This window comes from Sylvia atricapilla, chromosome 3 (genome assembly GCF_009819655.1).
Source record: "Sylvia atricapilla isolate bSylAtr1 chromosome 3, bSylAtr1.pri, whole genome shotgun sequence".
Taxonomy (NCBI): Eukaryota; Metazoa; Chordata; class Aves; order Passeriformes; family Sylviidae; genus Sylvia; species Sylvia atricapilla.
The window spans coordinates 77,548,087-77,572,083 of NC_089142.1; the positions used below are offsets into that span (position 1 = coordinate 77,548,087).

Here is a 23,997-nt window from a genome sequence, read left to right on the forward strand (position 1 = left end):
AACTAGTTAGAAATCTCCTTTAGTAAATCTTGTACCTAATTTAATGCTAACAGTAACATCTTTTCTTTGCTGTCTCTTGATTGCATGACACAGATGGGTCACTCTCACCATGTAATAAACTTCATACAAAGAAAAACTTTAATCTGCTCAATCTTTCCACTTGAGGAGTTCCAGTTCATAGCAATGATTCTTGCTATTAGCTGTTGCCCTGTATTTATGTTACTATTAGATTTCTTTCCATTGCATTTGTTATGCAGGTATAGTATATACCTGCATAGTATATAGTACAGCAGGTATAGTAATTTGATGTCCTCATGTAAGATTTGTTCTGACAAAGACATTTCAGAGATTTCCACATCTTATAAATCAAGCTGTCATGCCCTGTTTTTCTTCTTCAGTCTCTTCCTAGAGTAAGCATCAGCCAGCAGTTACCCCAGCCAACATCATCAAAATCAGATGCTTTTTTTTCAGTTGCTGCGTTTCCAAAGCAAATTCAAACAAGTGAAGATATCTAAGAACAGGTACAGGGACCTTGCAAGTAAATTATAAAAGCATACAACCCAAGCAGACAGAAACAGCCACATTAATGCTTTACTGAGCTTTTCTACGTAGTTTTTTAATTCCTGGGTTTTTGCTAGAAGTAAAACATGTATTCCTTTAGCCTCAACACTACCATTAGAGTAATCCAGGAATGTTCACAGTAAAATGCTTTACCAGTGCAGGATGGTATTCCTACATGGAAAGATATGTCACTGAAAGACACATTTATAGTAAGAAAGCTGCATCCAAACTAGACCTTGGAACAGTTTACATGGGGAGAGGAAGAAGTTAGTATCATACCAGACTGTGTATACCAGGGCTTATGTACCTCAGGGCACAGCATGACATTTACCTATGCTGCTTCCACTGGCCCCTTCTCCAGTCCCCAGAAATAAATCTGTGTGTTAATGACATTTCTCTCTGTATCCATTCAGCTTTTGTAGTCACCACAAGTAGCACCTTCTACCTGATATATCATGGAAGAGTATCTAATTTCCAAACTAGTAAACAAAATATCGTCTTTTAAATATATAACAGCTGGCTTTCTTTTTAACACTAAATTATATTCCCTGGAAATTCTTCAGTCCTTATTTCCCTTCACTTGAGGGGGTAGGGGTTTTTTTTTTGTTCTTTTTTACGTTATTGGGGCAGATGCAAGGGATGGAAGTGAAGAAGTGTTTCAGATCGTTCTGAGAAGTGACGCCTGCATTTCCTTACCCGACTCCTTCATGGGGCACAGCGCACACTGCATGCCCCAGGCCTCCCCGTACAGGCAGCAGCACTCCGTGTACGTGGTCTGCTTCCCAACCAGCGGCCGACTGCACACAAAATCCTCACTGAGGTGCTGCCAGCAGAGGTCCTGGTAGACCTCAGCTTCTTCTGTTTGTTCTGATGGAGAAGACAGGATAAGGTCATCATCATAGCACTGTTATTTAAATAAGACACTGGTATAATGATAGATTTTATAAATTTGGATTAGAAAAATAGCTTAGCTTTACAGACTCTGCTGAATACAAATTTAAGCTTAGAAGTCATGACCTTTTTGAAGTGCCTTTTGAGGTGGCTCATCTCTTGAATATTCAGCTTTGGAAAAATCTTAAAAGGTTGTGAGTTGTCACATTAGGCCAATTTAAAAGCACATTGTGTTGGATACCCCAAAACCAAATCTTTCTAAATCACAGTCATTGCTGGATACTTAACAAGGATTCAGCTCAGCTCCCATGGGAGTTAACAGAGCTTGACAAAAACCAGCATCGGGAGAGAGGTGAATATTTGGGGAACTCCATCCACACAAAGGATCTTTAAAAGTTATTTTACTTTTCTTATATTGCCGTCAATGGCATCTGAAAAAACTTTTACAACTAGGGCAGAGCTGAACAAAAAATTTTACATGGGCTCCCTGGGAGACTGGACAAATACTTGGAAGAGAGTCCCATTAACTAAACAGACAAACTACATCAGTCTCAGGAAATCCCCTGAGCTGAAAATAGCTGGAGGCTGAGAGTGCTGGGGAGGGTGAAGAGAAGTATTGTTTATCTGCCCTCCTGGTCTCTAATCACCCACTTACAGCTATTGTTAGAGACAGAACACTGCTGTGAACTACAGCCACATTCTTATGGACTTTAACAAAAAATCTGTATTTTTGTCAAGGCTGGAATATTTCAAAGGCATAATGGTTTTGACACAGATCTCAGAAGAAACCATTCCCAGTCCCAGCAAGTTCTGATCACTGCTGATCAGAAGGAGAGGAACTTTAAACTTAATCTTCCACTTGGAATGTAAAAACCTTAGCACAACTGTTTTGTGAAGACATCTGCAAAGTTTTGATTTTGCTCCAACACAGAGTGAAAAATAAGTGCTGTCACAAACCAAGGTTCTGTTTTGTCTGTGCATATCCATTTACTGCATTTTCACATTATGCATGGGTGAGTACAGAACTGAAACACTGAGAAAGAGCAGAACTGAGTTCTGAATGCACAAAGGTGATCACAACTTAGATACCTATTCTACTGAGAGCTTGCCAGAACATGCATTGAAAAGCAGCAGTGGGTCTCTGCAACCAACTCCAGATTCTGGCGGCAGCAAAGGAACCAGCCTGCCCTCTCCCTCTCTGCGTGAGGGGGACATTGCCAGTGGCAAGACAAGGCTTGAGTGCTTTGTATGCTGGCTGAGATGATCAGTGCTGTGTCAGCCTGAATGTCTTATGACACAAGACCCTTTGGGCTCTTACATTCTCTTCACATCCTAGATGAACCCAAAGGACAATCCTGCTCTTGGTTTGTTTAACTGAAGATTGAACAATAGAAATGCTGTGGCTCTTTCACAGCTCCAGGCAACAGGGTGACCGCATTACTCCTCAAAATATCAGCCTTACAATTTGGAGTGGCTAAAGCAGACATTCAGTTGTATTCTCATTTCCTTTTACAGAAGCATCTCAGGAAAATTCACTGCAAGTTGCAGGAACCAGACATCCAGATTTATAGCTATACAGTGCCAGCATTAAATCAAACCCATTGTAACAATTCTTTTGAAGACATGAGTGGCATAGACAAAGCTGTGCAGACTGCATAATGCTCTGGATTTCTGAGACGTTTCTAAGAATCTCATAGTATCTAACGTTTTTTTCTGAAATCAGTGTCTACTGAAACGAAAAGAACACACAAAAATGTTACTTTAACAGTGATGTTGAAGCCCACAGCTTGAAGCCGGGAGCTCAATGTACCTTCAATGTTAATAAATTGCAAGCACACATACAATCTTAGCTATTTCCTCCTATATCCTGTCATTCCTGTTTTTATTTTACTTTGGTAGAACTGAATCTCGAGACTTAGCCTGCAGCCAAACCCCAGCCTTACTGAGACAGCAAACAGGCTGTGCCTCATTACCTACAAGGCTGGACAAGGCAGCCGCAGAGGTGGTGAACTGGCTGAAGACTCCTCAGCCCACACCTAATCTCACAATACTTCCAGCAATGTCCTGCCTGTATAGGCAAAGTGGAGCACTGTGGAGTCCTACACCATGATGCCTTCTGGATCAACAGACGACAGTCCAAGCATTGCCTTCCAAAATCCTCCAGAAGAGCAGGCTCATCCAAGGATGACCCAGTCTAAGCTTAGACTTTGGGTCTGTAGCCATGTCAGCACCACCTCGTAGAGGCGTATTCACTTCAGTAATATGTATAATGGATCATACCACTCGAATCTGCTGGTCTGATGCATCGCTTTTCTGTTGCGTCCAAAACCATTGGGTGTGTACAGAAACAGTTGTAAGATCCTTCTGTGTTAATGCACTGGCCATCAATACAGCTGTTTGGGTCCTGACATTCATCCGTGTCTTTAAAATGGAAGGAAATGTATCAAGGAGAGCCAGCACAAAGTATTTGCATTGTGTTAATCTATGTTTCTATTTTCCTATATTAGGAGCAGACCTCACAGCATGTCTTCTGTGAATTACCACAAATACCCACTGCTGGCAAAAAAATCCTGCCTGTGCCCATGGAGAAGGACAGAGATCTAAAGGACGCTGACCTCCAATCCTCAAGTCGTAGGGAGCTAGCAGGGAGAAGTACTAGGGAGGATAAGGAGGCTGGTTGGAGAGATTGCAGTGCCAGCAATACTCTGCAACCAGTATAGCTGCCACTAGTTCCCACATTCGTCTCCCATTAGGACAATACTAGCAGGTATTAGAGGTGGGCATACTCTCAGTGATTCTTCATGAGCTTGTCAGAAGAAACGATCACCTTACCTAGCATGGTAGTTATATTTCTTATTTTGTGTTGGAAAGCAAAAGCTGAAATTAAGCTCAAGGGGAAGAGCAAGCCACTTCAGATAAATTACATTTAATCAGCCAAAATCCCACCCTTTGTAAAGAATAATCATAGAATCCCAAGGTAAAAGGCTCTCTTACTGCAGCTGCAAAAATTGTTTCCTTTCATTATGCTATTCTGCACATTATACATGGTTCTCTGCTTACAAGGCAAAAGCCAGGGTCATGGTCATGAGTAATTTTCAGCTGAATACCAGAACCAAAGGAGTACAAAGTTGTGCAGGCTAAAATGGGCTTATCAATGACCTCAACCGTAATTTCATATTGCATATTAATTCCTTGTGGAAAATCTGTCCTTGGAACAAAAAAAAAAAAAAAAAAAAAAAAAGTCTGCATTAATTTGATTTGGTATAGTAAACGCAGAACACTTACCAAATAAAAGGTGAGATTCAACATAGAGGTTTTCACTGCTCACCCAACATACAAAGAACAGAAGGCTAAATTGTACCTTGGCAGAGTGAAGCACCAGTGTGCACGTAATGAGAGAGCCCCCTCTGATCACTTTGTGCTGCCTGCATTAAGGCTGGCACCAGCTCTTGACTATGCACTCAAAGGAGCACAGCCTATATAAAAGGCTGTTCTGGAGATGCAAACTCCTGGGAGTAATTTGCTGAAAAAGGAGGCAAATAAAGCAAACCCTGCTCTACATGCCACAGCTATGTCATCCAGAATTGCTGCTCAGCCAAGCAGAAGGAAGGGAAATGACCCAATGTGTCTTACAAAGCTGCTACAGGAGTCCAGAGGCCCGGTGCTTCTCCCCTTACTGGGAATGCCACAGCTCTGATCTGAATCCTGCTGTACAAGTCTGCTTGTTTTGCCCATCTGCATACCATTATAGTGACAAGACCACTTTAAATAAACTTACCAAAGCACTGGAGCTTAACAGGGTCATAGTATGTGCCTTGTTTGCAGTAGCACTCATAACCTGGCTGTGTATTCAAACAGAAGCCGTTTTTACAGATTTCTTGTCCAAAGAGTTGGCATTCATCAGCATCTGGGGAGGAAACATTAAAGGCTGTGTTACCATTGTTATTATGCTGCCGCGTAGACAAGCAAGATGGAATAAATCCTATACACTTCTCTGTTCAAGCAAATTTCAGTTTAAACAGAAAATCCCAGGGGCACAGATATACACAGAATAAAACCCCCTCAGACAACTGGTGTGGAAGAGGCTATGTAGCCAGAATGGAAAAGGAAAAATTGGTGGACTGTTACTTCCACTTGTCAGAATTAAGTCCCGTGGCACTCAGAGACTGAAATAATCTGCAGTTTCCCTTTAATTCCTTTGGTATCACACAGCTCTTAACTCCAAGCAAAACAAATGAACAATACAGCCTGTATTTTTCCTATATAATTTGCTTTACTGAAAGTATTCCCACCATGGATCTAATTTAAGCCCACCATCTGGTGACCAAACTAACTAAGCAGTTATGCTTACAGATGGACTCTGTAACTGCTCTTCTCTTTGCACAGAGTTTGGTGACTCTGCTGTGCATGGTAGGAAATCTTCCTATCTGCACTGCTCATGGCTTTGTTTCTCAAAGCACAACTTCAGGCCAGCCTTCTCCCACATAGGAGCAGTTGTGTCTGTGGCTGAGCACAGGGTGGCATTCACTACAGAACTAGCGACGGCTGACAAAGAGAATCTACCACACTTTCAAATGAGGCTAAATGTTTTCAGGGAGGTTTCATGGAAAATATATGCCAGCTCATATATAGCTTTTCAAAGTTGTACACATTTTTTCCCAGTCTTGTATTTATGTATTTGTTACTGTTGGAATTCCATTCACTTCCTTTTTTCCAGCCTACTTTTCATTTGCTAGACCTACTTAGAGTAATCTGTTAAAGCTAGGTTGGTAGTAAAAATGGCAATAAAAAGCACAACTTAAAGTAGGTCATTCTTCTCTCAGTACCAATTGTTTTAATCCACTGTCTTCTATAAATTTACTCCCCCTTTATTCTGGGGCAACACAGATTTTATCCCAAAACTGTAATTTCCAGCTGTACAGTAGTTTTAAAGGTGAATCCTTTTTCCCAGAAGAACTGAACGATCTAGAAAACTATTTATTTTTACATCCACTCTTCCAGCCACTAAGTGGCTACAAACATTAAATATTTTGACTGTTTAGCAGCAAGAACAATGCAAAGATTAATAAGAAATGTCATGTTCACATCTGTCTTTTTCCCATAGAACATGAATGTCTGTCTGGAGAAAAATGGGAAAGCCTGGAAGCAAAGCCAAGGAAGGCTAGCACTTCTGACAGATAATTCCATTATGAAAACAGGAATTGCGCCTACAAGCAGAAGCTTGTGGACAAAAGCAACAGTAACATTTAAGTTACTGTAACAGAGAAAGATCATATTACCAAAAGAGCACATTAGTAAAAGTTGTTTATCTATTTAGTGTTTGTCCTTCTTGCCATTCCCAAGGTTTTACAACATAAATTTACTGAAAAGGGAAAAAGTCTTTTTATGGCAGGGTTTTGTGGAAGATATTTCCAGATGAACTATTTCCATGTTTTAGTATTTATAGCAGCTAGAGATATTATCAACCCTGAGGTAGCACAAAAATAACGCCCATTTTATCTGAGACGCATTTGGACATGCTGCACACAAAAGCAAGTTCCAAACTCCCATTGTGAATATATACAGAAATCTTAGCTCTGTAAAGATAAACAATACCCTTAAATAATCCCTGAACAAAAACACTCTCAGAAGACTTTAAGATGACCTCTGTGACAGTCTTAAAAATTATTAATATTGATGACTACTTGTCAAACCTGAAAAGAAATTTTGCAGATCTCTGTTTTCCTTCTTGGTGATGCCAGCTTCCTCCCACCCACGGTCACCAACTTCTATCACTCTGATTTCTTTACTACCACTGGACTACCACCAGTAAGTATTCCATTAAGTTCTGTAATGAAAATATCATTGCTGAACTTCTCTTCAGTTTTTATATTCATTCTCCCTTGCAGGCCAAATGTTCAACAGAACCCTCTCCTCTCTTCCAACTCCTCTTTGTACATATATTTACAAATTTAAGTTGGCATTGTATTCCACATGTAAACGAGTATTTGTGGTTTGTGGTCACAGCACCTATTCTCACAGTATATAGCACTTAGCAGAAATTAAACCGGAATATTACAGAGACTGCGTAATTGACATTCTTAACAATCTGTAAAGTGATGATTTTCAGTAATGTTTCATAATACAAACTGTTTTTATCACGTAATAAAATTTGAATTAGTATGTTTACATTCCTGGCTCACGTTTCTAGTTAATCAACTACCAGAACTTCTGAAATAATTGACCTTAATGCAAGTCAGTACTGACCTTTGTAATTCTGAGCAAGAAGCCCGTAAGATGATTCTTCAGAGGGAATGAAACCTTTTCCTTCAGGACACAAATCAGTAAATTCAGCTGGGAGAGAAAGAAAGCAAAAAAATTATGTTGTTAACAAGAAGGTATTCACATACGTAGTGACATGTAGTTATATGTATTTCAGGGTACCTTGAGATATCTGCCTCGTTTGCATCTATCAGGCAATCATACACACCACCTTTAGTTTAATGTGGGATGTTAAATGCCACAGCCTGACTTTCCTCTGCTTCCACTGTGCAGAGCTAGCTTTCTCAAATGTCACTAGGGTGCCTACAGCATCACAGAGCTCCAGGCAAACTCATTTGTCTTGCTCTTTGGCAGGAGAATGTGGTCCTTACTAGGTTTCATGGTGTGCTGCAGTTATAACAATACCAGTAGCCAAATTATCTTAATTAAAGCTAGCATGGGCCTCTCTCTGAGCTACGCTGCAAGCTGTAATCTAGGCATACTCCAACTGAGATACAAACCCCCGTCCACATTCCTCAGTCCTCGTACAGGAAAAACACTAATTGACTGCAACAGGAGAACATGGTGTGCATTACAGAGAGAAATTATCCCAAGTGTCTTGGAGACTATACAGAATCAAACAAACCTATCCAAGCAGAGAGGCCCCTTTTTCATTATGCATTTCATTTCAGTTTGACCAATTCTAAGGTATGATTAAAACAGGAATTAAATGTGACAGTGCATTTCTGTGAAAAGTAATCTTTAGCATTTCATCTCAAAAAGTTTACACATGTTCTCTCTTATGTGATTCCTTTACAGCTAGATTCTGAATTTCAGCCATCCCTGTTTATGTTTCAAGTACTGTTTTCAAGATTTGTGACAAATATCACATGGCTCTGTTTGTCTAATTTAATACTTAGAGGTTAAACAATGGTCTGCAGAGAACATTATTAACTGAATTGTTCAGTAAGTTGCAAAATGTAAAACTAATACCACAGCATATATTGCTAAGCTGTGCTGTAGAAACAGCATTACAAAGAATAGCTGCAGCATCAAAAATGTTGTAATGGTTACCTTTGTTTTCCACCTTGTGGAAAAAATGTAATGTGTTACCATAGCATCTGCAAAAAGCTTTTGTGAGAGTCTGTATTTGCTTAAAATCAGCTGAAGTTAACACCGTTCAGTAACAGCCTTCTTTTATCCCTAGGGCAACTGCAGAAAAGCCAGTGGATTTACACTAGGTACAAATTATTATCATCACCCTTTCCTCTGTGGAGGGCTCCTATGGATAAGTCATGACTAGATACTACAGAATATGGGATTTAATGGGCAAGCCTTCTCTAAAGGCAAAGCACACTCTGCAAACAAATACAATGCTTCAAAAGCTTGCAAAGGGGCAGAAGGTCTCATCTTACCAGTTCCAACAACAGGGCATGGGAAGATTTCACAGTTATCACCCCAACCAGCACCCAAGGTGCAGCAGCATTCTTGTTTGGTTACATTGGATGTAAGCACGTTGTCACAGAAATTAGCATCATTCAGATTGTAGTAGCACTCCTTCTTTCCATCTTCCTGTTGATCAGCCTCTACTGGCATTTCTAAGGCAGAAAAGAAAACAAACCACACAAGATGACACATGAAATTAGTCACTTTTTCAGAATGCCAAAAGAGCAGAGAAGAAAATCATGAAGTACAAATTTTGGTTTAATTTTATGACATTAGAAAGAATGATAGAAGTCAATGACTTTCCTTTGGCTTTTTCAGACCTGTTCTCCAACTTGACCATAAAAAGATTCCTCCAATTTGCACTTCTGTTATTTTCAAGCAATGCATGAAGTACCTGCTCGCATGTTCTGCTACTAATGGCCATGCCCAACAATTGACAGGATGCTCTTCACTTATGAATCCAAAAGCTCTTTGCAGAGGTAAACAAATATTATTACTTCATTTTTTCAGATAAAGTAACTAAGGTATGAACTGAAGAGACTCAATTTTCAAAATAATGAGCATTTACAGCCCCTTTTAATTTCACTGGGAAAAAAGCATGCTCCACATTTGAATACAATGCCCTTTATGATTTTTGCAGAAGTAACTTACTGACTCCATGGTAAGCAGAGGAATATAATACAGATGTCAAGTTAGCTGACTCTGTATTTTACTTTAAAACAGGAATCCAGCCAAGAAGGCAGATTTATTGCCTTAAGCACTGAGTGAGTCCTCTCACAATATTTATACGGACTGGAGGCAAAGTAGTCTGTCCCACAGATCCAATAAATACCCTATTAGTATAATAGTCAAAAACCTTTCTAAAGCAAGGCACTCAAGTACACCAAGAAGTGATTTTGAAAAGAAATACCTATTTAAAGCATCTGTGTTTGCAGAACTCTTTCTCCCTAACATTTTACTTCACAAAAATTATCATCAAGGGCTCAGAAGTGGGAACTACCACATAAAATTGCTATTCACACTTGATAGATATGAAAAACTCTGCACAGGCCATCAGTAAAGTAACCAAGTTCTAAAATTACATATGCTCATATTTATTAATTAAACCCAAAACTTTATTCAGGAATTGGAGATAGATAAATCAAGGTGACTAGCTAATTTCCTTTTTATCTAGGGAAATTCTTTATGCTTAGTACTTAACAAATGTTTGACTCACAAAATCCTATTAAAACTATTGCAGGCTGACTTTTCACTCTTTGAGATTTCATTAATTTTTACCCAGGCTCTTGCACAATAAGCCAAGAATGAGACATTTCTCAAGGGACACAGCTACTGAGGCAGGAATCAGGACCTCTATAAAATTTATAGAGTGACAGCGCATTTCAAGATGGTACTGCAACAAATGTTGGTTTCATGGTGCAGGAACTGTAACAGAGTTGCTAGCAGAGACAGGGTGGGATGACTTGCACAACTGGAGCACTGCAATGAAGGGTTATAAACTCCTGAGAAGGGATAGGCAAGGAAACAGAGGCGGCGTCATTCCCTGCGTTAGGGAGTGTCTCAAACGACGATGACGACAGGGTTGAGTGTTTATGGGTAAGAATCAGAAAAAAGGCCAACAAGGCAGGTATCCTGGTGGGAGTCTATTGTAGACCACCCAGCCAGGATGGAGAGGCAGAAGAAATATTCTGTAAGCAGTTGGGATAAGCCTTGCTATGCCTGGCCCTTATTGCTGTGGCAGACTTCAGCATACCAGATGTCTGCTAGAAATGCAACACAGCAGAGAGGAAGCAGTCTAGGAGATTCCTGGAGTGCATGGAAGGGAACTTCCTGACATATCTGGTGAGGAAGCCAACCAGGGGAGGTGCCCCACAGGACTTGCTGTTTGTGAACAAAGGACTGGCAGGTGATGTGATGGTCAAAGGCTGTCTTGGGAAAAGCAACCAGGAACTGATAGTGATTGTGATTCTTTGGAAGTAAAAGGAGAGGTGCCAGCAGATCTGCCACCTTGGACTTCCGGAGGGTAGACTTTCACCTCTTTAGGAGACTGGTTGAGAGACACCCTAAGGCAGGAGTCCTGAAGGGCAAAAGAGTCCAGGAAGGCTGGATGTACCCTAGGAAGAAAATCTTAAAGGTGCAGGAACAGGCCATCCCTATGTGCTGAAATACAGGACAGGAGGGAAGACGATCAGCCTGCCTGAACAGAGAGCTTTGGCTGGAACTTGGGAAAAAAAGTGAATCACCTTTGAAACAAGAGGCAAGCAACTCTAAGTGGGTTTTAAGATTCCACCTTAAAAAGGGTTTGTGAAGTAGGAGCTTGGAGATAGTGATGTCCAACAAATGCTGAAGGAAATAAATGAACTCCAGCTCTTGCTACTTCAATCCTATTATCATTGCCCACCCACATTCCCCAAGCAGATGGAGTAAGGCCACTTCACTGGGCATGCAAATTCTAGATCCATTTGGAGAAAAGCACATTTAAAAATGTCAGCATGGGTTGCCTGTTATTGCACTTCAATAGTATCAACATTTGTAATAGTTCTTTTGGTTTCTAATTAGACACAGACAATTGGATTTATTTATTTTCCTCAGAAAAGTGACTTCAGATTTGGGAGGCTGAAGGGCTGGCAGACACCTCCATTCAAATTTAGTATAATGTTGCCACCTGCAAGGCTTTGCAGTTTTGCCAATATAACTAAATTGTGCATTAAAGGATACACTCAGCTGGCTGCTTATTTCAGCTTTCTTAGTTTAGTTTGTGGTCAACCCGCATCTGATTGTTACAATTTTCCATAATGTGTTGAATTTCATCATTTGAGGTGGTTTTGTGGTATCAGTTGCTATCCAATAGGAACTATATTGAGACTATCATGTCACAGAAATGCAGCTGAACTAAATCTGTCATTCCAAGGTGAGAGAGCAGTACTTCAGTCACCAATTTATACATTTTCCTTGGCCATTTGCCATCTGTCTAACAGAATCAAAGCCAAATCTTCATCAGAAGAGAAAGCATGGCTGTTTTCTTGCCGTTTATCAGAGAAAGAACACCAGAAGCTGCCCTGGGAGGGAAATAGTCTCCTCATGTCCTTGTTTATTCTCATTTTTACATATGATGTGTTGGTTTCTCCTCCCATTATATGCTCAGCAGCTTAAATGCCTGTTGTTTACACAGCTGTAAGTGAGGGTTAGTCAAGAAGACATCATGAATGTTTGGAAAACAAATGAGATACAAACCTACTTTTTCTTTTTAAACCAAGACCAGTCTGTGTCTACAAGCTCATAATTTGTCATAGACTATTAACCATTTAGTAAACAGGCTGTTTTTGAAAGTGATTTCACCAGGTATGTTGACAAAGCATGACAGAAAATGAATACTTACTTTTTGTATCATTGTTGATTTTGGGTTTTTTTTGTTAGAAAAGGTAAAATATCTTTCTACCTAAGGCAAGCTGGTGAAGGAAAATAATCTTACCACATTTTTGATATAACTGTTCTATTAACAGCCTATGAGAGAAATTCTGTATAGTTGCTGCTGGACTGGATTCTGAAGTATTTCTTAGAAATAGACTTATATACCTGAGCATAAACCTTGATCCAATAATAAGCTTAGCATGTGTTTGATGCAAAAACATGCATCAGTAATATAATATTCAGTGGATAATATGGATTAGCATATGCTTAGACTTCAACATACAGTGAAATATTTGCCTAAATAGTGTTCTCCTAACAACTGTGATCTGAAAAAAAAAACAAAACATAGAACTGACAGGATCTTAAATACTGCAAACAGGATCAACAACACAATTGATGCAATCAAAAAACTGGTTGCAAAAATGAAAAATATTCATTATAACTTTATGACTTCTAAAAGCTCAGCAAAGACTCGTGACTCTCAGCAAATAGCTTGAGTAAGAACTCTCACTTTCAGAATCTGATTTTCATAAACACAGTAAAAATCTTCATGATATGTGGCTGTTGTAAGGGTGTACCTGTTTAGTTTTCTCAACTGACTCCACATGTGACAAGCTCCAACACCTAACATGTGCACATACAGTGCATACACATGCATATATACAATTCAGGGATTAGTGCAAGTGATACATATGTAAAACTTAGTAGCTAAGACTTTGTCCACAGAAAACTGAAATTCACTTAACAATTGGAAAGCCTGTAATATTTAGGAAATTCAGAATCTGTACTCATGCATCAAATTTCTAGCCTTAAGAAACCTTTTGGATCAAATTTACAAACTGTTACTTGGCAGCCTCAATTTTTTTGTGCTGGTGGTTGGTTAGATTGCAGGGTGGTTGATTTTGTTTCAATATTAATCAGTCTAGAAGGTGTCCATGGTTTTGGACACCAAAACCATGATTTTAACTTATAATTCCCATCATTTACTGTTAAATATATTGCAATAAATAACTGATTATATTTCATGTAGACAGGAGAAAGCAACATCTAAATCAGCAGTAGGTAGCTAAGTGGGCCCAGGTACCTTAGTGGAGATCTACATGGTGATGCTGTGCCTGATGTCCCCAGGACAGGGCTGGCCCTCCTGGCTGCCAGGGCACTGCTGACACAGGTTCGACTTGCCAGTGACCAGGACCCCCAGGTTCCTCTCCGTGGCACTGCTCTCCAGCATCTCATTCCACAGTCTGTCCATACATCCAAGGCTGTGCCTTCCCAGGTACAGAATCTGGCACTTTCCCTTGTTGAACTTCATATGGTTGGTGATTGCCCAGCCCTCTAAATTTGTCAAAATCTCTCTGCAGGGTCTCCTTGCCTTTGAGGGAATTAACAGCTCCTCCCAGTTTTGTATCCTTTGTGAACCTGCTCTGTTTCCCTTCCAGCCCTGTGTCCAAGTTATTTATGAAGATGTTGAAGAACACAGGACCCAAGATGAAGCCCTGTGGAACCCCCCTAGTGACAGGTCCCCAGCCTGATGTCACCCCATTCACTGTAACCCTTTGTGCCTGACCCATGAGCCAGTTGCTCACCCATCCCATGACGTGTTTTTCCAGCTGTGTGCTGGATATTTTGTCCAGAAAGATCCTGTGAGAGACAATATCAAAAGCTTGACTGCTATCCAAAAAGATAACATCAACTGGCTTCCCTTTATCAGCTAGGTGGGTTACCTTGCCAGGAAAGGGAATCAGGTTTGATAAGCAGGAGATTCCCCTAATGAAGACATGCTGGCTGTGACAAACGATCATGTTGTTTCCAGGTGTTTTTCAATAACTGCCAGTGTAATCTTCTCCACAACTTTACCAGACACTGAAGTGAGACTGACAGACCTGTAGTTAGCAGGGCCCTCCTTCTTGACGTTTCAGAAAATCAGGACAATGTCTGCTGGCTTCCAGTCAGTTGCGACCTCTCCAGATTCCAAAGACTGTTCAAAAATGGTTGAGAGACCTCACAATGACATGAGAGGCTCTTTGAGTATTCTTGGTTTAAACCCATTAGGTCACAGAGACTTACAGGGATCCAGATGGAGGAGCAGATTCTGCACAAGTTCAGGGTCAGTTATGAGTTTATAATTCTCACAGCCATGGTCCTCCAGCTCAGATCAACAGGACCCCCTTAGCTTGTCATCCATGTTGAAGACAGAGGCAAAGAATGCATTAAGTGTCTCTACCTTGTCTATGTCTCTGTGAGGTGACCATCCTCATCCTGTAATGGAGCCATGTAATTTCTGCGCTGCCTTTCTTTATTCATCTAAAACCCCCTCCTTTTTATTGTCCCCCACAATAATAGCCAGCTTTAACTCCAACTGAGCTGTGGCCACACAAATTTTCTTCCAACAGTAGCCAGCAGCATCTCTGTATTCTTTTCAAGTTATCTGACCTTCCTTTCACTAGACATATACCTTCTTTTTTGGTCTTAGCTCCAAAAAAAGATCCTTGCTCAACCAAGCTGGTCTTTTGCCTCACCTTCTTCACTTTGAATGTTTTGGAAATGCCTGTTCCTATGCTCCTAGGCAGTGGTGCTTAAAAAGTAGCCAGCACTGAATGGACCCAAACACCTCCAAGGGCACTTTCTCAGGGGACCTTGCTAGCTAGCTCCCTGAGAAGCCTGAAGTCTGCTACTCTCATATCTTTAGAGTTGCAGCTGGCATTTTCCTCTTGTCACCAGATTTTAAACTTGATTACTTCATGGTCTCTGTGTCTGAGACAGCCAACAATCACCACTTCAATGATTGGCGACCCTCCCTGTTAATTAAGCAACAAGTAAAAAGGGGCATCTTTCCTAGTTGGCTTCCTTAGTAACTGTATCATGAAGTCAGCATCCAGGTGTTTAAGCAGTCTTCTGGACCTGTTTGTGCTTCAACAGACTTCAACATCTGGCAAGGAGAAGTCCCCTCAAAGAACAAAGGAAGTTGACCGGAGGTTTCCATTAGTTCCTCAAAGAACAATTAATCAGTGTCATTGTCCTGGCTAGGTGGTTTATAGTAGACTCCCACAATGACATCCATCTTATTTGTTTGTCCCTCAATCCTTACCTGGAGACTTTAAACCATACCACTGCCAAATGTGAGCTCCATACGTTCCAGCCACCTCCCTGCCTCACCTGAGGAGCCTGTAAACATCCAGCGTGGCACTCCAGGCATTGTTTCATCCCACCAGGTTTCCCCTATGCCAATGATGTTTTATCTCTGCAAGCACTGGTACTGAAACATTTCAGGTTTTGGTATGCCACCCCAAACCATACTTGCTATAATCCTCAAATATTCACTGTCCATTATAGCTTCTGGATTCAGTGTTATGAGACTTCTTAGTAGTGTATTAGTCTATATTAGTAGTTCAAATGCATACTACAACGTGCAACAGTTAAAACTACAATCATACTCAAACTTATTATTCATTACTATTATCACTTGAAATGCATCAAACTTGGCACTTGCTAGAAATTAATCACAAATAGTTTTATACAGTTTGTTAAAAGAATAAATGAGAAGGCTTCAACCCAAAGGATGCATTTTTTCTCTCTTAGGTACAAAGATGTATAGAACAGCAGATTTTCATCTCCTACGGAATGAAGTTCTTTCCTCCTTTATCTTTTCTTGTTTCTGAAACATTTCCTACATTTTATGAATGGCAGGGCAGAGAAGAGAGGAATGAGACAATCAAGCCTTGAACAATTTTTTGCACTTCTTTTGACTGGAAAGTGACAATAGGGGCTTAAATTCCTGAAACATACACTGGGAGGATTGTTTCAAGGCACAGCTAGCAACAGACAAATTTCCAGCAAGTGGAATCTAAATAAAAGGAAGTCTTGAGAGTCCTCAGGGCAAGTAAAGAAAAGTATGAACACACAGCACTCCACAAATCTAACAGCCTTTAACCACATGGAAGAAAAGACCCAAATTAAAGTAACATTTGAACAAATGCCACCTATTTGCACTTCATATAAGGTGGACAAACACTTCTTTATGCACAAAAATACAGAATGAAAAGTAAGCAAGAGCCGGGTGAGCCAGGCTGAATTACAGATATCTGTGACAGGATAACACAGATTAAGTTCTTATTTTCTGCCTTTTAAGCTCTGCCTTTCATAAGCATGGCACAAACTAATGCTGATAGATGATGTCCAGATGCACCATGGGAGCTTTGGAAGCACCACACCTGACTTGAGTATGTGGTTTGTCAAAGCCGAGAGGAAGTGTGGCTATTGCAGCACTCTTTGCAGCAAGGATACTTTATAAGAAGAACTAACAACAGCCTTTTCTCCTCTAACTTTGGAAGAAAAGCAGATAGTAAAATCTCTGCTCTGAGTACTGCCATTTTGCCTTATTCTAGTCCAAGACCATATGATGTCAAGTACTTCTCACTAGCTTCTTATGGTTTCCTACGAGAGATCTTGATGACCTCATCAGAGAAACATGTGTTTTGTTAGGGCCTGATGAAGCCTGGAGGGGAAGGAAGAACGGTAACTTTCCAGATTGATCAGAGCAAGGCTGTGCTCACTGCAGACAGCATAATGGAGTTAGTACTGACAGCAGAGTATCCATCTGTTGACAGTACAATCGATCACACTGTGTTCTTCATCCCCTTCCTCCCCACAGTAATGTTAGGGTATGTCCTCAATTGTCCCTTGGATGCGAGTTCTTTTTACATGACTCAGGTCCTCTGCTGATTTTTTTAGTTCTGGTTTTGTTTCATCAGCTAGCTGAACTCTCCTAAGTACTACCTCCTGACAGGCCCCAAATGTTTGTCAATAAGCTGCTAATGATATTTCACAGGCAACTTCTTGAGTGCTCTTGAGTGCACATTCAGTGATCTAAATATTTGTGACTATTGGGTCATAGATATTTTAACCCTCTTTTTAAGTCTGAAAGATCATGAGTGATAGGAGAAAATACCCACAGCCTGGAAGCTGTAAAGTCAGCATCCTGGCAAAAAAGCCAGTTCCTCTAAGGCTTTCCAGAAGCTGGATCAGCCTGGAGTGTAGGAAATCTAGGAAAAAATACCAAGATTTGCATTCTGGAGGAGAAAAAATGCTGTGCAAATAAATCCTGTCATGTCTTGTACTCTGTTCATCAATACAGTGGGTTTGTTCCTGTCTCCAAACTGGATCAGTGTACAAAAGTGATGGCAGGTTTAAGAGTCCTAAAGTAATTTTGAGTTAGTGATTTTCCAGTAGTATTTTCAACACCCAAAACACTTTATAAGAACAGCTCAAAAATCCAGTACAAGTAGCAAAAACAGGAGTAAACCAGGCAAGGACGCTTCAAGAAAGACTGGCAACAGAGGTAGATTGACAACAATTTAGTGGTTTGGGTTTTTGCTTTCCCAACAACCTTCTCTTAGGACTTGTATTAATTCCAGATAATGCTAACAAGATATCACTATTGTGCTGATTTCGGCTGGTATAGAGTTCTTCAGAGTGGCTGGTATGGGGCTGTATCTTGGATTTGTGCTGAACACAGGGTTGATAACATAGACATGTTTTTGTTACTGCTGAGCAGGGCTTAGACAGAGCCAAGGCCTTTTCTGCTTTTTGCTCTGCCACACTGGTGAGGAAGTTGTGAGTGCATGGGAGGTTGGGAGGAGACACAGCCAGGACAGGTGACCCCAACTGACCAAAGGGATATTCCAGACTGAACAGCAACATTCTCAGTATACAAAATGATGAGAAGAAGGAGGAAGAGGGGGATGTTTGGAGCAATGGCTTTTATCTTCCCAAGTCACTGTTACATGTGTCCTGGAGATGGCTGAACACCTGCCTGCCCATGGGAAGCAGTCAATTAATTCCTTGATTTGCTTTGCTTGTGTGTGTGGCTTTTGTTTTCCCTATTAATCCGTCTTTACCTCAGCCCATGAGTTTTCCAGAGGAGTGAGTGAGTGGCTGCTTGGGGCTTGGTTGCCATCTGAGCTGAAACCACAACAACTAAATTCAACTTCTGGTTTTAATAATATGCTCCCTTAAACACTGTCCAAGCATACTAATGGGTGTTTGTAAAAGTTTAGACAAAAACCAAAATCACTCAGGTCACAGACTTGATTCCATATCAGATTTCATTGTTACAGTACAGCCAACTAAACTGTTTACTCTTACCTGCTGTAACTGCTCAATACTACTGCCAAGTCTGTTGATATGTAACATGTAGAAGGTGCTTCTGCTATCTTTTCACTGCTAATGATTCACTGATAACATATTCCATCCTAGAAACACCTCCTCTCATGCACACACTTCCAAGACACTGACAAAGTTTTAAATTTTTCTGCTGTAGTTAAAGCAAGACCAATACTTCAACCAGCTTTGCCTTTCCAATGGCTGTGTGTGCAGCTGAAATCATGCCAAGCAGGCAAAAATCCGCTGGCCTTTTACCTGGTGAGGTACGGAAGCGGCACTGTCCGGTCATTGGATCATACTCCTGGTTTTCATCAGAGCACAGACACAGGAAAGAGCCATCAACATTTTCACAGAGGGCTTCACCACATACTCCACTCAACATTTCACATTCATTCACATCTGGGGGAAAAATCCAAAACATAAATCAGTTGAGACCCACTACTGACTGTTCTTTTATCTGCTGTATCTGTGCCAGTATTGTCTGCCAGATTACAGATGTGGTCTCTGGGGAAGGATTAAAAACTCACTAATACCTAAGTGGATTGATAAACAAGTAGTAAGTGCTCTGAAATAAAGACCCCTGAAAGTCACAGTACAGTTTATAGACTATTAGTGCTGATTAGGTGCTGACTGTAGACCAGAACACAGTTTTTTTGGCATTTCTCATTGTTAAATACTTGCTCCTCTGTGTATTCTCTTATTGGGATTTAAGACTCAGAGTAATTTAATTTGTTTTCTTAAATTTATTATCAAACTTCCATTAAACTCAAGGAGCAAAACGAACAGGTTTTGGTGAGATTTAGACTGTCCTACAAAAAATAAAATTAATTTTCCTCCCCTAAATACCATTTTTCTTGTAAACAATCACTAAACAGAGAATTTCCCAGCCCCACTACCACCATATGTCCATGCACGGAGTCACAGACTGCTCCAGGACCCACAGAAATTGTGCCCAGGTCACCCAGAGACCCACGCTGAACACTGCAAAATTCCTCTCCCCAAAAAAATTCCACATACATATTTTTAACCAGGATTGCACACACCTGCTAACTAGCCAACTCTGAAAAGCTTTTTTGACTGATAGAATTGCTGTCTGTTGTTTAAACAAGGATTACCAAATCCTACCAGGATCACTTCGCTTTACTTTCTTTTTAGTTGCTAATGTTGACATTTGAAAATTTATGTCTAATGAGAAAATCTCATTAGTAGACAGAAATCATGCTGATCACTATCAGAAATAGTAATTTCTTTATCTCAATTCAGAAATTCCTGTAATGGAGTGTGGTCTAACATATAACTTGTGAAGCAATATTTCATCCTTTTTACCTCTTGCCTATCAATATCTAGTCACCTGAATAAACATTGATTTTGTGTTCTTTAACATAAATGTGGATTTTAACTTAAGAGTTTGCTCACATTTAAAAAATGTATTCAGATTTTTCTTTATCTTTTTATTGTGTTCCTGTCATAAGGAATAAGTCGTCTTTGGGGAACATTGCCTAGTCAGGAACTGGAGACTTAGTTTTCCCTTATGTTGTTTTGGCTTATGTTGTAACCGGCTTCAAAATTTATAAGAGTATTTTATACTACATAGTGCTATACAAGGAAAAAAAAAATCAAATGCAATATTTTGTGGTTCAGAATTACTTCAGTGGGAACTCAAAATTAAATTTAGTTTCACATCATCCTTTCCTTTCCCCTTTTATTTTTTACTTTCTTTGCTTAATTTGTTTTCATCCATGCAAAGTTACTGTATGACAAAATACACCTTGGTATGCAGCAAAATAAGTTTTAAATGGCATAAAGAATTTTGTAATGGAACTATTTAATATATTAGAAAATGCAGGCACTCTGCAAAACTTCTAATTCCTTCTCTGTGTTCCATATCCCATTTAGGTGTCTGTTACCAGTAAATGTGTTTCATCCTGAGTCTGGCTTAAAGGAATTGCCTAATGAATACCTTTCCTTGATCTGGTATTAATTTGATATTACAAACTTTTGCTGCCTCAAATGGTTCTCCAGCCATCACTATTAACAACAGATCTGGAAACCTATTAGTCATAAAAGAAATGTGTAGTATTTACACTTCTTCAAATACCCCACATCATTTCATGGTGATAGGTGTCTTTCCTGGAGCTGGAAGCTAATGTTAAAATCTGTTTTAACACCTTATGCCGAGGGAGGTGCCATATACTTCAGCCTGGCTGTGCCACATTCCAGATGTTATTTCCTACAGGGGATATAGTGCAGGGTCCTGGTTACTCAGATAAGAGACTAAACAGATGTAGCACTTAAATAGGCTAAAATATTAAATTCGTGCCATTATATTTGTGAATGGTCCTGACATGCAGAAACATGGAGGTTTCTTGGTTTTTTCAAAAGAAATAAAATAAGTGGGTCAGCTTATTTGCTGTTGGCCTCTGTCATAATAACAGGTTTTTTTCATGAAATACATACAAAGTAAAGTTTCCATCTGGCACAAAGTTCAAAGTGTAAAGAAGAGCTCCATTCTTTTACTAGGAAGTGGCATGACTTTAATAAAAAAAGACAGAAAACAAGAAGGTGAAATGCATTTTGTTGGAATGCTGTTTTGGCTCCCCTGAACTTTGCAGCAGTGATTGGTAGCACCTGTGAACTCACCTGTACACCCCTGCCCATCCTGTGTGTCCTGGTACCCCTGGTAACAGAGACAGCGGTAGGAGCCATCCATGTTTTCACAGAACCCGTGAGTGCCACACACCGTGCCGTTCGTACACTCATCCACATCTGCAAGGAGGAATTAACATCAGACAGGCTGTGTGACAGCCAAAGGCACGCATCCACAGTGAGTGCAGAAAACCCACAGATGGGCCACTTTGCAAACAGATGCAGCTGTGTCTCAACACGTTGGGAAGGAACACAAGGACAAGACACAAAAAATTAATGTAAGACACTGTTTCAGGGTTAGCTTTGCAGTAAGTATGTCAGCAGTGGTCAGCTGCCTGCACCCATCTGTTTCACTGAACTTGCTAACCACAGCATGGCGTTACATACCACAGACTAAGGCACAGTTCAAATAATTTCTCTGACTGACATATAGATTCTACCAGTGGAGTATTATACAGTCAACAACATGAGTGAAACTGAACTCACTGTGCCTATAAAAAGAGTTCAAGGGTATAGCTACATCCCCTGTGGAGAATTGCTGCACAGATCACATTCTGGCTCTCAGCAGACAACAATTTCATAGTATAAGTGGTAAATATCTGTGGACTGAAACTTTTGTCTTAAGTCCTGTAAATCTACACATACAAGTCATCTTACTTAGGTACACAAAGTAATTCCAACACCGGAAAGTTTTCTGTACTGGCCTTTTCATTTGTAGTTCCAGTTTTGGTTTGCTGGCCTTACAAATAAGTCACTTGCATGTGTAAGTCTTGACATTTCTTTGACTCAGCTGTCCACCAAATTACAATGAAGCAAAGCTGCCTGTGGCAGACTGTGGTTTATTTTTGTAAGTGTATTACAAGTGCTAGGAATGCATTGTTTTTATCTCCACTCAAAGTAAAACCTAAACCCAAAGCCCTGGCCATATGTGGTTGTTAAAGATATCATGAGATGCTTTTTAGGAGGAAGAACATTGGCCGAAACTGTGAACCTGCCAGGATACTAATATTAGTACCTTCTGTCTTCTATATCCCTCTGCAGTCTGAAGCAGAGAAATTATCACTGTACTCTTTCCTAAAAAACATTATGCTGTTAAGTATGGCTACTGTCTGATTTCCTTCTGCACATTTTCTCAAGGGATAACTGCATTTTAAATGGGGAACAAAGTGATTTTTCTGACTGCTTGTTGCTATCATTAATTCTGCATATTTTGGTAGCCCTTCTTGCGATGGAGCCTATCATCATTCTACCTCCAGTGAAGGCCTTTGGCACTCCTTGAACTAAAGAACTGCTGGGACTGAATCCTTCAATGCCACAAAGAGAAGGCTTCTCCAAACAGGTGAGGAGCACCTGGTATTTTTCTGTAAGGACAGAGTAGGGCTTAAACGTAGTCTGACCTACTCCTCCAGCTCTTCACAGCTGTGACGAACAAAAACCTACAGAAGTCAGCAAAGATGCACTGCATTCTTACCTGACAGTAGTCAGTCACCAGGCAAGGACTTTTTACTTATAAATTGTGTTTTATGCTCAGCTGAAAGGGAACTCATGGGCTTTGAACCATGAGGTCACAGCCCCGCAAGCTATCAAAATCTGAGCAGCATGCCATTACAATCCACACCTGCTACCTCTGCCCTTTTGCAACCCAAGTGCTCAATTCATCCGCACAAGCTTTGTGTGCCTCAATGAGTGGTGTTTTTGGGATCTTGAAAACCAGCTTTTCCTGTGTTGTGGTGGGGTCTAAAAATCACACAGGTTTGGAATCACATGTAGACTTTTGAGGCCAGAAGAGTCTATCCAGAACCTCTTATAAAGGTTAAAAAAACTGTCTCTGGCAATTTCTGTACCAATGGAACGAACTGTGAAATTTTAACATTTTTCTCAGAAAGACATGCAATTTCACGCTAGGATGTTTAAGTGACGGAAAACTCACTTCTACAGAACTGATCTTAGTTAACAAACCTCAGCCTACATACGAAATGCAGGAAAAAGCTGGATGTACTAAACACACCAAAATCTAGGACATATCCCTGAGTATAACTGATGGTTATAAAAATGTACTTGCAGATGGAACTGGCAGAAAAATTCATTTGGTTTGTAAGTTTTGTAGTAAAGATATTAATGGTCTTTACATCTTGATTTATTAATCAAAGGAAATATATTAAACTAATTTATTTTAGAAAGGGCTATTACATTTGGCAAAGAATACAATAGCCAATATGCTTATTCTCAAGGAATTGAATATGAAAATTTGGATGGTTTCTGCCCATTGGACTTACTGAAACCCACCACAAATCCTTCCTAGTAGAATTAATTCAGCAATGTGGTCTGTGTTAAAGACTGTCAGAGGTGAAAGGTCAAGGTACCTTTAATACCTTTTCTTTTCAAGTTCCCACAGAGATAGAATTATAGAACTATGCATATGGAGTTACTGGGAGGAAGACAATGAAGATTTTTACAATTGTGTTTTTCTGGTCCCTCCTTCTTGCCGCTGTGCACTGTCCCTGCATAACATATTTGATATTAATAATCTCATGTGATCAGCAGAGTTTCACATATCTAGTAAAACATCTGAATACTGTCTCTCAATCAGAAAGCTCTGTTAGAGAAAAGGAGTTCAAAATGAGCAAACAATGGAGGCTT

The 23,997-nt window shown here is 40.1% G+C and overlaps 1 protein-coding gene across 6 annotated transcripts in view; it reads right to left on the reverse strand.

The window, feature by feature from the left end:
• The window catches only part of LTBP1 (latent transforming growth factor beta binding protein 1), a 184,927-nt gene that overhangs the window by 14,711 nt on the left and 146,219 nt on the right, over positions 1–23,997 (reverse strand). For 5 of the 6 annotated variants that reach the window (XM_066315902.1, XM_066315900.1, XM_066315899.1 and 2 more), the window contains 7 exons: positions 21,352–21,477; positions 18,967–19,110; positions 9,108–9,290; positions 7,699–7,785; positions 5,231–5,359; positions 3,733–3,873; positions 1,258–1,428 (listed from right to left, as the gene is read on the reverse strand). In XM_066315902.1, the coding sequence (XP_066171999.1) occupies positions 1,258–1,428; positions 3,733–3,873; positions 5,231–5,359; positions 7,699–7,785; positions 9,108–9,290; positions 18,967–19,110; positions 21,352–21,477 (981 nt within the window). The remainder of the gene's footprint in view (positions 1–1,257; positions 1,429–3,732; positions 3,874–5,230; positions 5,360–7,698; positions 7,786–9,107; positions 9,291–18,966; positions 19,111–21,351; positions 21,478–23,997) is intronic. The other variant, XM_066315901.1, reaches the window with a different exon arrangement.